Here is a 12,000-nt window from a genome sequence, read left to right as displayed (position 1 = left end):
TCAAATGTCTGGAGTGTTCCCTTGAACATTCCCCTCACTGGACTGAGACTGGGCAGAGCAGATGCAGCAAGAGCTGAGTGTTAGAAATAAAAACTGAGAGTCACAGAATCCCAGACTGGTTTGGGTTGGAAGATCATCTTGTTCCACTCCCTGCCACAGGCAGGGACACCTTCCACTAGCCCAGGTTGCTACAACCCTGCCTTGGACACTTCCAGGGATGGATCAGCCACAGCTTCTCTGGGCAACCTGTGCCAGGACCTCCCCACCCTCACAGGGAAGAATTTATTCCCAATATCCCATCTATCCCTGCCCTCTGGCAGTGGGAAGCCATTGCCCCTTGTCCTGTCCCTCCATCCCTTGTCCCAAGTCCCTCTCCAGCTCTCCTGGAGCCCCTTTAGGCACTGGAAGGGGCTCTGAGGTCTCCCCAGAGCCTTCCCTTCTCCAGGCTGAGCAGCCTCTTTTGGATAGCTGGAGAGACTTGAATCCTGAGTTTGGAAGTATTTTGGCCTGGGATCCGAATTTTGAAGGCACAGAGCCAAAGGCTCTCTCACCTGAGGGGAATAAATGTGGGCAGAGGTGAGGTCTGATAACCTGTGCATTCCCTGTCCCTGCTCCTGCTGGGATCTGGGCTGGCTGCTGGATTTTCTGAGCTGTCCCTCAGGGCTATGCCTGAAACACTAAAGGCAGCAGCAATTTCCCACCTTTTGGGGTGCAGGAGGGTGCAGGGGAGGAGGGAGGTGTGTAAGTTGGGGTGAGGGGCACCCCAGCAGCCTCTCCTGTCCTGGGACCTGCTGAGCTGCAGGAAATCCTCCTGACTGCCAGCTCAGGGCTTTCCAGGGATCAAACCCTCAAACCTGTGCCTCTGCCTTAAATGGTCTGAAGTTAAGGCTGAACCACAGAGTCCAGATTAACCCTTTGTCTATTCAAAGATGCTTAGAAGAAAAAACCCAAACCACCAAACAGCCCAAACTTCCCATCCCATGTACCCTCCATTGCTGCTGTTTCTAACAACTTCTAACAGCTTTGTGCCCCCCAAAAATGTGAGGTTTGCCTTGCTCACTGCTTCCCAGGCTTACCTCCTCTCCCTGGATCTCTGTCCTCAGCAAGGGGGGAAGGAGAACCCTGATGGCAGTGGTGCAGGGGGAAGGGGAGTGAGCAGCAGATGAACCTCAGAGAGCTCGGTTTGGATTTTCCTCCAAACCTCTTTGATCATGAGCTGAGCTCTTTATCCCCCGGAGCTGCCTCGGGGGAAGGGCTGCCCAGAGGTGAGCAATGATTAAAAGGAAACACTCCTGCTCCTGTGACAACCTTCTCCTCAGCACTGCAGGTACCAACATAACCAAAAGGAGTTTTTTAATCTCAGAGTCAGCTCAGTTTGACTTCCAGGGCAGGATTTCAGGGTCAGTTGTCACTTTGCCCTCTCATGGCCATTGATTCATTTTAAAGATCTTCCCTTTGGAAGCTCCTTTCAGTGTTTGGCACATCCCATTCTGCAGAGCTCTTGGCTTGCCTTGGGTCAGGCAACAGTTAAATCAAGAAATACAACCTCCTTTTCAACCATCAAACTTGTTTAACTGCAGAAGATTCATAAAGAACTGTGTTTCTGTGCAAATCTTTGTCTCCCAAGTCTCATTTTGGAGCCTGAAGAATTCCTGCTGTTGCCTAAGAAACACTCAGCACAATTAAATCCAGAGGTATTATTGGGGAGTCGAGGAGCTTGAAGCAACACTGGGATGTCACTGGTGCATTTGGTCTTTCTTTGCTTATCTGGGCAGGATTCACTCCTTGTAATTCTGGGAACTCTGCTCATGTTGGATGTCTAATCTGTCATGGATGCAGGGAGGAAGCAGGGAGGCTCCTTCTTTTCTTCCCTCACACTTACTTACTGTAGGGAAAACTGGAGAGTTTAATTAAATCGTTGGAAGTCGTTAAAGATCTCGTGTTTGCTTTGTGCAAACAGAGGGATGAGGTCTCTGATTAGGATGAAGTGTGGCACTGAAACATCTCTATCTTGTTGGAGTGGTGTGTGCTCCCTGCAGAGCTGGGGGTACCTGGACTCTTCCACTTGGAGCTGCCCAAGTTCTGCTCCAGGGGTGTCCCTGGCTCAAGGGCTGGTGTGTCCATGTTGCTTGTGGGGGATGGAGCTGGATGGTGGGTGACCTGGGAACTCCTTCCCAGGAGGAAGGATGCACAGAAACACGTCTGAGCAGGTTCCTCTGATGCACAGAAATGTGTCTGAGCAGAGACCCGGCCACCAAACCTGCCCAAGTTAAGCAACTCCTCCTGAAACCCAGGGAGGTGATCACAAGTGTTTGGTTTTAACCACCCTGCCTGTGAAGTACAAAGACACCAGTTCATGGGGATGTACTTCAGAAGTATCTGCTAAGAGAACTGAAACATTTATTAAGACTATTTAGCCAAGGGTCATTTTATATTCATTTCTTCCCAAAGCAAATGGGGAGAAAATTCATAAGTGCCGTTTAAGAACAAGGCTCATTTCTAAGCACCAATTAATCTTGGGACAGAGCTGGAAATGTGGAGTTCCACTCCAACTACTAAAGCCATTTTGTGTCTTCTGGAGGCCACTCTTTGTTACATTCCCACAGTCCTGTGAGCGCAGACACACGAACACAACCTCAGTTAAATGAACTCTGCATTTGCACCCTGCCCTGGGTGCTCCCTCATCCTGGTGGATACTCTTTGTTGCTGTGTCTTTCCAGGTAGCATTGCTTAAAGGAATGGATCTCCAGGCAGCTGGAACCCCTGGCTGTGCACAGCTGGAACCCCTGGCTGTGCACAGCTGGGAGATGGAAGCCGTTGTCTTGCACCACATATGAAACACGTGCCCACCTCGAAGTTCTGCACTGTGAGCTCTGCTAACCCCTCTGCCTCTCTCTCTGCCCTTTGTGTTCCAGGTGCAAAGAGCTGAAGTATGGCAAGGACCTGCCCCAGATCTCCATCATCTTCATCTTTGTGAACGAGGCGCTGTCGGTGATCCTGCGCTCCGTGCACAGCGCCGTCAACCACACCCCGGCTCACCTGCTCAAGGAGATCATCCTGGTGGATGACAACAGTGATGAAGGTGAGCAGCATCTCCCAGCTCCAGAATACCAGGAGGGTGTTTAATTTCTTAAAATCTCATGGAGGAGTTGCTCTTCCCCCAGAGGCTGGTTGGGCACTGCCCAGGCTCCCCAGGGCAGTGGGCACAGCCCCAAGGCTGCCAGAGCTCAGGGAGGGTTTGGCTGATCCTCTGGGGCACAGAGGGTGACTCTTGGGGCTGGGCCTGTGCAGGGCTGAGGGTTGCACTCCAGGATCCTTGGGGGTCCCTCCCAGCTCAGCACATCCTGGGATTCTGTGAAGACTCTTGCCAAACTGAGAGTCCCCAGCCCTGCTGTGGGTGTCCATGGTGTCCAGATATGTCCAGGAGTGGCCATGAGGAAGCCCCCGAAGCTTGGGTCATGCAGGGCAGAGGTGCTGGGCTGTGTCTGGACCTCCCTTGTCACAGTGGGACTGGTGAGGAGCAGTGAGGGACTGGGGGCTCTGTGCAGAGAGCAGACACAGTGCAGGTCATTATTGTGCTGTCCTGAAAAGTAGGTTCCTGGTGGCAGGGACCCACAGGCTGTGGGCTCCTACACCACACCAGGGGACCCTCTCCACCAGTAGAGTCCTGCTGCTCTGTCTCTGTAATGGGATAAAATTGTTGGTACATCCTAATTTTGGGCACGGTGACAGTGCTGGGAGGCACGGGGTGTGATTTGTTCTCCACACTGGTTTCTTTGCTTCTCAAACAAAAAGAACAGGATCACACCACGCTTAAAATCTGAGGTAGTCGTTGTTTGAAAGCACAGCTGAAAGCTGGAAGGCTAAAGGAAACCACAGATCCCTCTGAGCTTTCTGGTCAGCAGCATCCAGGAGCTCTGCCTTCAGGGGGTCCTTGTTTCTAATAATAACCCTTTTGTTGGTGCAGAGATGCTCCTCTAAATTTAGTTTCCTGTGGAGTTGAGGGCCAGCAGCCTGGAGCCAGGAGCTGTTGGGCCTTGGCCCCTTGCAGTGGGGTTAACAGAGGTCTTCTCTGTGTGTGCCTCAGTTTCCCTGTTGTAAAATAACACCCCGGGTCTGTAAATGGTGAGACCCTGCAGAGACCCTCCTGCCTTATGTTTTGGGTGTGGTATGGAAAGGAGAAGTGAAGAGGAAGAGGAGGAAACAAACCCACCCGACCCGCCCAAGTCAGGCCCTGACAAAGCCCGGAGGGGGATGTTTGGTTTCCCACCTCACACATGTTGGTTCCAATTCCTCTTGGTCGCTGTTGCCTGCCCTTCCCTTCTGCTTTGGATCCCACAGAACTGCAGGAGGGGAAGCACCTTCAGACTCAGATTCTTCCAAGACATTTTTTTCTTCCAACATACAGTTGGATAGTGGAATTAGGACATTAGGATAGTTAAAATCTTCATGAAGAAGATTTTTGCTTACTGCCTTCTTCGACTGCCTTCATCAGTTGTGCTGCATGCTTTTAATATTATTAAAAAAATAATAAACGCGATGCTGGGATCAGAGGGGAGAGCAGGGAGGGTGCAGGACGTGGAGAACTCATTTCCAGAGGATTCTGAGACACTCTGTGTGAGAAGAGATGGTACAGAACGAGCTATTCAAGCCTGGAAAAATAGGCACTCAAATCCCACAGTAATGAGCACCACAGAGAGCTGATGAATTATAATTACCAGTAAAAGAAACAGGAGGGCAGCTCCTCAGCTGGTGGAAATCACAGCAGCTCCAGTGCAAAGCTTGGATGGTGTCCACCAGTGAAGCTGTGGGATTTCAGAGCTGGAACTATTTGGAGAGAGAAGGGGAAGTGGAGGTGATCTGTCACTGGAATATCTGACGTTACCCAGTACTTGAAGTACCGTTAGAGGTACTTGAAATATCAAAATGAGCTGCTCCTTCTCCAAATTTTACCCTGTCAATGGGGAAGAGAAGAAAGCTCTTTAAAAGAGAACCCATTGGAATAATTGCTGAGCTTCTCCTGCCATGGCCATGCACAAAGAAATGTGTTTCTGAACAGCCTCTTCCAATCCCTCAGTGTGAGGCACTGGGGGTGATGGTGAGGCCAGAGCTCTGAAAGGACAACAAAATAAATCCCTTCAGAAAGCAGCTTCCCCACAGGCTGGGGCTGCAGGGTGACAAATCCTCATCTGCAGCTGAGCCTGCAAGGCACCACCTTCCCTGGGGGTGCTGAGGGGGCTGGGACAGTGCTGGTGGGGCCCAGTGGTGGGGCTGGATGGTGGTGGGGTGTTCCAGGGCAGTCAAACGAGTGGCCAAAGCCTGTGGTGTGTTCAAGCCCTTCCAGCTCTGGGATCTCACAGAATCCCAGAAGAGTTTGGGTTGGATGGGACCTTAAAGCTGCCCTGGGCAGGGACACCTTCCACTAGCCCAGGTTGCTCCAAGCCCTGTCCAGCCTGGCCTGGGACACCTCCAGGGCTGTGCTGGAGTGCCCTGTAGCACCCCCATAGCGAGGGAGGGGGATGCAGGGCAATGACCCAAACTGGTGGGCAGAAGATGGGAAAATCCCAAATCTCCTTGCACAGCAGGCAGTGTGCCTGCTGCATCCCACCAAGAGGTTGCCTCAGGATCATGAGTTTCCAGGGTCCAGCCAGGGCTGTGCTGGAGGTTGTACAACCCCAAGGTGGTTCTGTCCTCAAAAACATTGGGATGGAATACAAGGAGAGAGGGTGTGGGGAGGGAGGTGATGTTTTTAGCTGATAGGGTTAGTTAATAATGTCAGTGCTCTGCTGGTGAGTCTTTGCAGGCATCACGACAAATGAGATTTTTTAAGGAGGGATTTGAAGGAAGATAATGAGGTAACTTGGCAGATGTTTATGAAGAGCTCCTCCCAAGCGTGTAATAATCTGCTTTTCTCCTGTAAAAGAAATGATACAAACCAGAAAGTGGCTCTGGGTCTCCTGTGTTCACTCTCAGCATTGTCAAGGAGCTTCAATGACAGCAAAGAATTATTAATGGCAATAACATTGTCATAGAGTTCCCACTAATGGGAGGCAATAATTGGGAGCAGCAGCAGCAACATCATATAGTTGATGCTTTGGATATTGCAAACAAAGTCGTTGTAATAAATAGATTTGGCTTCTACAGGAAAATAATTACAGGAAAATAGTTCCTCGTGAGCCCTAAGATTTAGAGATGAATCCTGGAGGATCAAGGGCTGGTGTTGAGCAGAGGATGGGGCTGTGTGGGTGTGCCTTTGCTGGCTGTGATGGAACAGGAGGAGGAATTGCTGCAGCCTCTTTGGGAGCAGCTGTGGGGTTGGAGGGACATTTTCTATGGAGTATGGCTGATGGGAAAAGCCTTTGGGGGTCACCTCTGTACACCTGAGGGAAGGTTGACCCGCAGAGAGCAGTGGCTCAAGCCCAGGAGCTGTGTTGGACTTCTGGGAAAGTTGTTCAAGGCTCGGGAAGGTCCGTGGCTGGGGGGATTTGTGTAGCTTTTGTCAGGAGGAACCACAACATATCTGGGTAACTGAACAACAAAGCACCAAATATTTAAAAGACTCCTGGGATTCCCAAGTCAGCTTCAGGTTTTAAAATTAACCCCCTGGGTAGAGCAAGAGCCACCACCTGGTTGCTCTGTGCCCTTCAGGTAAACCCTGCCCAGTTCCACAGCCAGAAGCAAAGCCTGATGTGTGGTTTTCAGACTGGAACAAACTGCTCCTCAGGACTCCTTAGGCACTCCTTGCCCTCAGCTTTGTTGTCGTGTGGTGTGTACAACATCACTGCACAACATAAAAGTGTGCAGTGAGAGATTAAAGATAATGAACACAGGCATTCTGCTGCTTTATGTCTGAGCTGTAAATAGATAAAAGATGCCAGTGTATGGTAACAGGGGGAAAAAAAAATCTCTCCTTAAAGGAGAAAGCTTGGGGAGTTGCAGTCTGAACCCCCTTCCCCCCTGAGCTGCACATTACACTTCGTAAAGACTTTTTTGGAGGCTGCTTTTATTTGTGCTTGTTGCAGGGGTGTGATTACAAAGCCAGTGTGCAGGTTGTGTTTGGGAGTGATAACGTGGCTCCTGGGCTGGTGGAGGGATGCAGCCACGTGCCCCTGAGATGCTCTGTTATCTCCCAGCTGCACACTTTGTCTGAGCCTGTTGCTTAATCATCACCTGCTTTTTTTTGTTGTTGTTGCTTTTGTCATCTGCCTTTTAGCGCTTTTAATCTGGGATAATATCTCTTTGAAAAGTCTAAAAGCAACCCTTTGGATAAAAGGCTGCTAAAGGAGCTGGCTACATTCGGGGAGACACGCTCGGGGTTGTAATTTACCTCGGAGTAACGTGTTAGCTGAGACTTGATGTATCACTTCTTGTTTTGCAGCTCATTTCAACAGCAACGGCAGTGGTTGGTGTGCTCTCACTCCCCCAGGAGCTGGCTCGGGGTGTTTCTGTTCAGAGGGAGAATTGCAAGGAGCTGAGTCACATCTCAGCCTTTCCCAGGCTCTGGTCCAGCCCCAGTGGAGTTGTTCCAGCTGGAGATGGGTGGTTTAAGTGCAGCTCACCTGGTGCTCTCCACTGGTGTTCAGGTCTGAGGCTTTTGGGGTTCCCAGGGCATGGAGGGGAGCAGCAAACCTGAACTTCTTGTGGTGTCCTGTGCAGGGGCAGGAGTTGGACTGGATGGTCCTTGTGGGTCCCTTCTGACTCGGGATATTCTGTGATTCTGTTTGGGTTTCACTGAACCAAATGAACCAGAGGCTTGACCCGAAGGAACGGCTGGAGCTGTGTCAGGGCAGGCTCAGGTTGGATCTCAGCAAAAGTTTTGGTTTTTTTAAGTTTCTTAGTTGTTTTAGGATCTTTAAGCATGCAAGACTCAGAGAGGAGGGCCTGACCAGGGCAGGGTTGGCTTATGACATCCAGTTTAGGACAGAGCTGGGAAAGCCTCTGGGTCATCTACGTCAGGAGCAGAAGCACTTGACTGGTTGGGCGTGTGGATCACGTGTGGATCAGCCAAAGGTTCTTCCCCCAGAGGCTGGTTGGGCACTGCCCAGGCTCCCCAGGGCAGTGGGCACAGCCCCAAGGCTGCCAGAGCTCAAGGAGGGTTTGGCTGATCCTCTGGGGCACAGGGGGTGACTCTTGGGGCTGGGCCTGTGCAGGGCTGAGGGTTGGACTCCGTGATCCTTGGGGGTCCCTCCCAGCTCAGCACATTCTGGGATTCTGTGGAATGCCCCAAGTGGGACCAGCTTTGCCTGTGACCCTCTGTGAGAACTGATTCATTCACCTGCTCCCCTTTCACAGTTTCCTCTTGTACAGTTGCAGGTAAAAAGCTTCAGAGACTCACCTGGCTCTGAGTTTCCCTGCAAAAATGTCTGTCTGTATTTATTGCCTGTTGAAGGAGCTGCTTTAGTGAGCTCCTGCAGCAGAAACCCCCCCTGGGATGGCTTTGGTGTCTCAGGCAGGTGAAAATGTGGGATGAGAGGGGCTGGTGTCTCCCATGGCACTGGAGCACTCCCAGCCCTGGGTGCTGTGTCCTGCAGCCCTCAGGGTGTCTCAGAACAGCTCTTATCGGGTGGCTTTTCCCACCCAGCTGGCAAACACCACTCTGTTTTCTTTAGGGGTGTAGAGGGGGTGTAACCCCCAGGACCATCTGGGCATTGCTGAGTAAGGAATTTGCTGCTTTTGGGAGTTCCTTGAGCTTCTCTGATGCTGTTGGTCTTTACTCCTTTCTCTGTGTGTCAACAGGCACTTCCCACCTTTAGTCCTGGGAGCTTCAACAGGGTCTGGAGAGGTTTGGGCAGGATTTGGGTGTGGAGCACTGAGCATTTGGGCTGATGTCCGTGCACTGCTTATTTTCAGTGGCATCAGGTGGCTCAATTTCTCTGGCAGGCCCATTTCCCAGCGAGCTGTGTAGGTGATAAAATAGTTTGCAATAGATACCATAAGTCATTGCAGCTGGCAGATGGTTTTTTTAATAAAGCAACAGGTCTATTGGATTGTAGTTCCTTGGACTTGCCCTTCAGGGAAGATCAATATGGACAGATGGAGAACAAAAGGCAGGATTGAAATAGAACCTGCTGGTGTTTTCAGTGGGGTTTCTCTCTGCAAATCTTCCCAGGAAGCAGCTCGTGCCATGGCAAAGATCAAACATTCACAGATTGCATCCTAAATAAACAGGAATGGTGTGGGTGTGCTCTGAAGGATGGTCCAGTCAGCAAAGGATGCCTGAGTGTGTGTGGGAAGAGGACCACGGGGTGCAGAAGAGAAAGGAGTCTCCAGACTCCGTGGCAGTGCTTGGTTTGGATGGAATTGCTGGTTGTGTAGCCACATCAGGAACATCTTCCCACCATCTCTCCACGGTCACCTCGGACCCAGGTGTGTGGTGACCTCTGTGCTCCCAGCACATCATCCCTCACCTCCTGCCATCCAGCAGCCCCTCAGGAGGAGCAGGACATGGCTCTGGCTCCTTGGGGATTTCCTCAAGAGCCCAGTGGGCATAGGAGTCTCTCAGGTTTGAACCCTTTGCTGCTTCTTACAGCCCTTCCCTGTTCACTGGAGCCACACTCTCCTTTGAGCTGCTCAAACAGTTCCCAAGAGGATTTTTCCTCTTTTCCTTCCATTGAGATTAAAACTCCAATGTGGAAGTTGTTTTAATTGTTTTAATTTAAAATTACTTCCCCGCTGACAAAGCCACCTGAGATGCCAGTGCTGTCCTTGTGGAGTTTGATCTGTCAAAAAAGTCCCTGTCTCTGTCTCCTTAAAACCATTCAGGAGAGTTGTTGTCTCCATAAAATCCCGTTTTTTTCTCTGAGTGGCTCAGCATGAAATGGAAGTTGCTGAGTTATGGCTGAGTGTGATGCAGATGCTTTGAATTGAGGAAGGGGCTCATTTGCTTTATTCTTTTTATTCCCACTTCAGCATAAATGAGAAAAGAGACTTTGGGGAAATGGAGATGTGAGGGGAGCCAGCCCAGAAAGGCAGGACTGAAGAAAGCACATTTTCTGTGCTTGGAGGAAGGCGTGGAAGGGAAGGGAACAGATAATCCTTTTCCTTTGATGATTTCAAAGCAGATGGGACTTGCTGTTTACTCTTTTGCTCTCCATTGCTGTGTTTCCTTCATGTAGGAACTCGTGTCTTAAGTATTTTCCCACATGGATGATTCTGATGGTGGCTTTTTTCCCCTGTATTTTTGTTCTGGAGAGAGAATGTGTGAAGGGCAGTAGCCTGTAATGTGAGATCATGGATCATATCTTAATTTTCTGCTGACCCGAAGCCTCATAGGGATGAAAGACATTTTTAGGAAGTGCTTTCATGGCGTTAAGTCAGTGTTGGTGCACAGTGGCATTGCTGAGCTTTTAGAGCTCCTCTCACCCGCAGGCCTTTGTGCATTGAACTGATGCAACAGGCACTGAAAGGACCAAGGTTTCTGGCAGAGCACTGGCACTTTTCCAAGGGATGGAAAAACGCACTTGTGCTTACCCCTCATTGTAACCTTCCATGTGCTTCCACCTTCAAAGCCCTGTGTGTCTTTTATACTCAATACTTGGACTATATCAGGAGTTTTCCTGCTGGTGGTGACTTCAGGCTGTGGGTCCACGAGGTTCTCAGCCTCAGTTACCCACACAGGCTTGGACAACAGAGCACAGGGATCTGCACCTTCCAGTGAGCAGAAGATACGTGCTCTGAGGATCTTCTGAATAAAGGCAAAAGCTCTTTCATCCCATTGGAAAAGTGTATGTGGGGGTGTGTTCAACTTTTCTACTGGCAAAGCTTGGAAAACAAACAGCAAGTGCCAGGACTGGCACAGTGAGGCTGAGTGAGAGGGCAGAGAGGCTCAGATGTAGTTTTGGTGTAGTCTGAGTTACTTCAGATGGGTTTGGCAGCGTTTCTAAGAAAGATATTAAGCTATTGGAGAGTGTCCAAAGGAGGGAACGAGGATGGGGAAGGACCTTGATTTGAAGGCGTGTGAGGACACTGAGGGCACTTGGTGTGTTCAGCTGGAGCAGAGGAGACTGAGGGGAGACCTCAGTGCAGTTCCACCTTCCTGGGCAGGGGCAGAGGAGGGGCAGGGACTGAGCTCTGCTCTGGGGGGACCAGGGACAGCAGCCAGGGAGTGGCTGGAGCTGTGTCAGGGCAGGCTCAGGTTGGATCTCAGGCAAAGGTTCTTCCCCCAGAGGCTGGTTGGGCACTGCCCAGGCTCCCCAGGGCAGTGGGCACAGCCCCAAGGCTGCCAGAGCTCAGGGAGGGTTTGGCTGATCCTCTGGGGCACAGGGGGTGATCTTGGGTCTGGGCCTGTGCAGGGTTGAGGGTTGGACTCCGTGATCCTTGGGGGTCCCTCCCAGCTCAGCATGTTCTGGGATTCTGGGATTCCAGCAATGCTTCCTGCCAAAACCTCCCTCAGAAGTTCAGGGTGCTGATGTCTGGTATCCACAGGTGATTTTTCTCTATCCTTCTCTTTCAGTGGGGTGATACCTGAATCTGACAAAGGACTGTAACTGTCCTCTCCCTACCCTTTGCCCCTAAGGTGACACGTGGGCTCCTTAATCCAACAGCAGCGTTCTTGGCAACCTTGAACCTCTTCTGTGGGTTGTGCTCAATCCAGGAGGTCTATAAGGCAGGTTTATTTTAGGTGGCAGCTGTTGCACCTTTCCAACGGGTTCTCTGTGGCACTTGTTCTCCAGAGGAGCTGAAGGCGCCGCTGGAGGAGTACGTGAACAAGAGGTACCCGGGGCTGGTGAAGGTCGTGCGCAACCAGAAGAGGGAAGGTCTGATCCGAGCCCGGATTGAAGGCTGGAAAGCTGCCACGGGCCAGATCACGGGATTTTTCGATGCCCACGTGGAGTTCACTGCTGGCTGGTAGGTGCTCAACCTCAGGGTCTTGGTTGGAGGGGGTGTGATGAATCAACCAAGGGCCAGTGCATTGTTTTGTGAGGATGTGTCCTTGCAGAATGACAGACAGTCCTTTGACTGTTAATTCCTTCTGTATGGAATGGCTGCTGATAAGGAATG

At 51.0% G+C, this 12,000-nt stretch overlaps 1 protein-coding gene across 1 annotated transcript in view; it reads left to right on the top strand.

Annotated features, from left to right (window-relative positions):
* GALNT17 (polypeptide N-acetylgalactosaminyltransferase 17) overlaps nucleotides 1–12,000 on the top strand; it is a 217,027-nt gene that overhangs the window by 77,636 nt on the left and 127,391 nt on the right. The window contains exons 3-4 of the mRNA XM_027732398.2: nucleotides 2,916–3,082; nucleotides 11,673–11,847. Of these exons, the coding sequence (XP_027588199.2) occupies nucleotides 2,916–3,082; nucleotides 11,673–11,847 (342 nt within the window). The remainder of the gene's footprint in view (nucleotides 1–2,915; nucleotides 3,083–11,672; nucleotides 11,848–12,000) is intronic.

Source organism: Pipra filicauda, unplaced genomic scaffold, assembly GCF_003945595.2.
Source record: "Pipra filicauda isolate LSUMZ 115617 unplaced genomic scaffold, ASM394559v2 scaffold382_size682953_pilon, whole genome shotgun sequence".
Taxonomy (NCBI): Eukaryota; Metazoa; Chordata; class Aves; order Passeriformes; family Pipridae; genus Pipra; species Pipra filicauda.
Note: the sequence above shows the minus strand (reverse complement) of the source record. Positions and strands in the feature narration are given on the sequence as shown.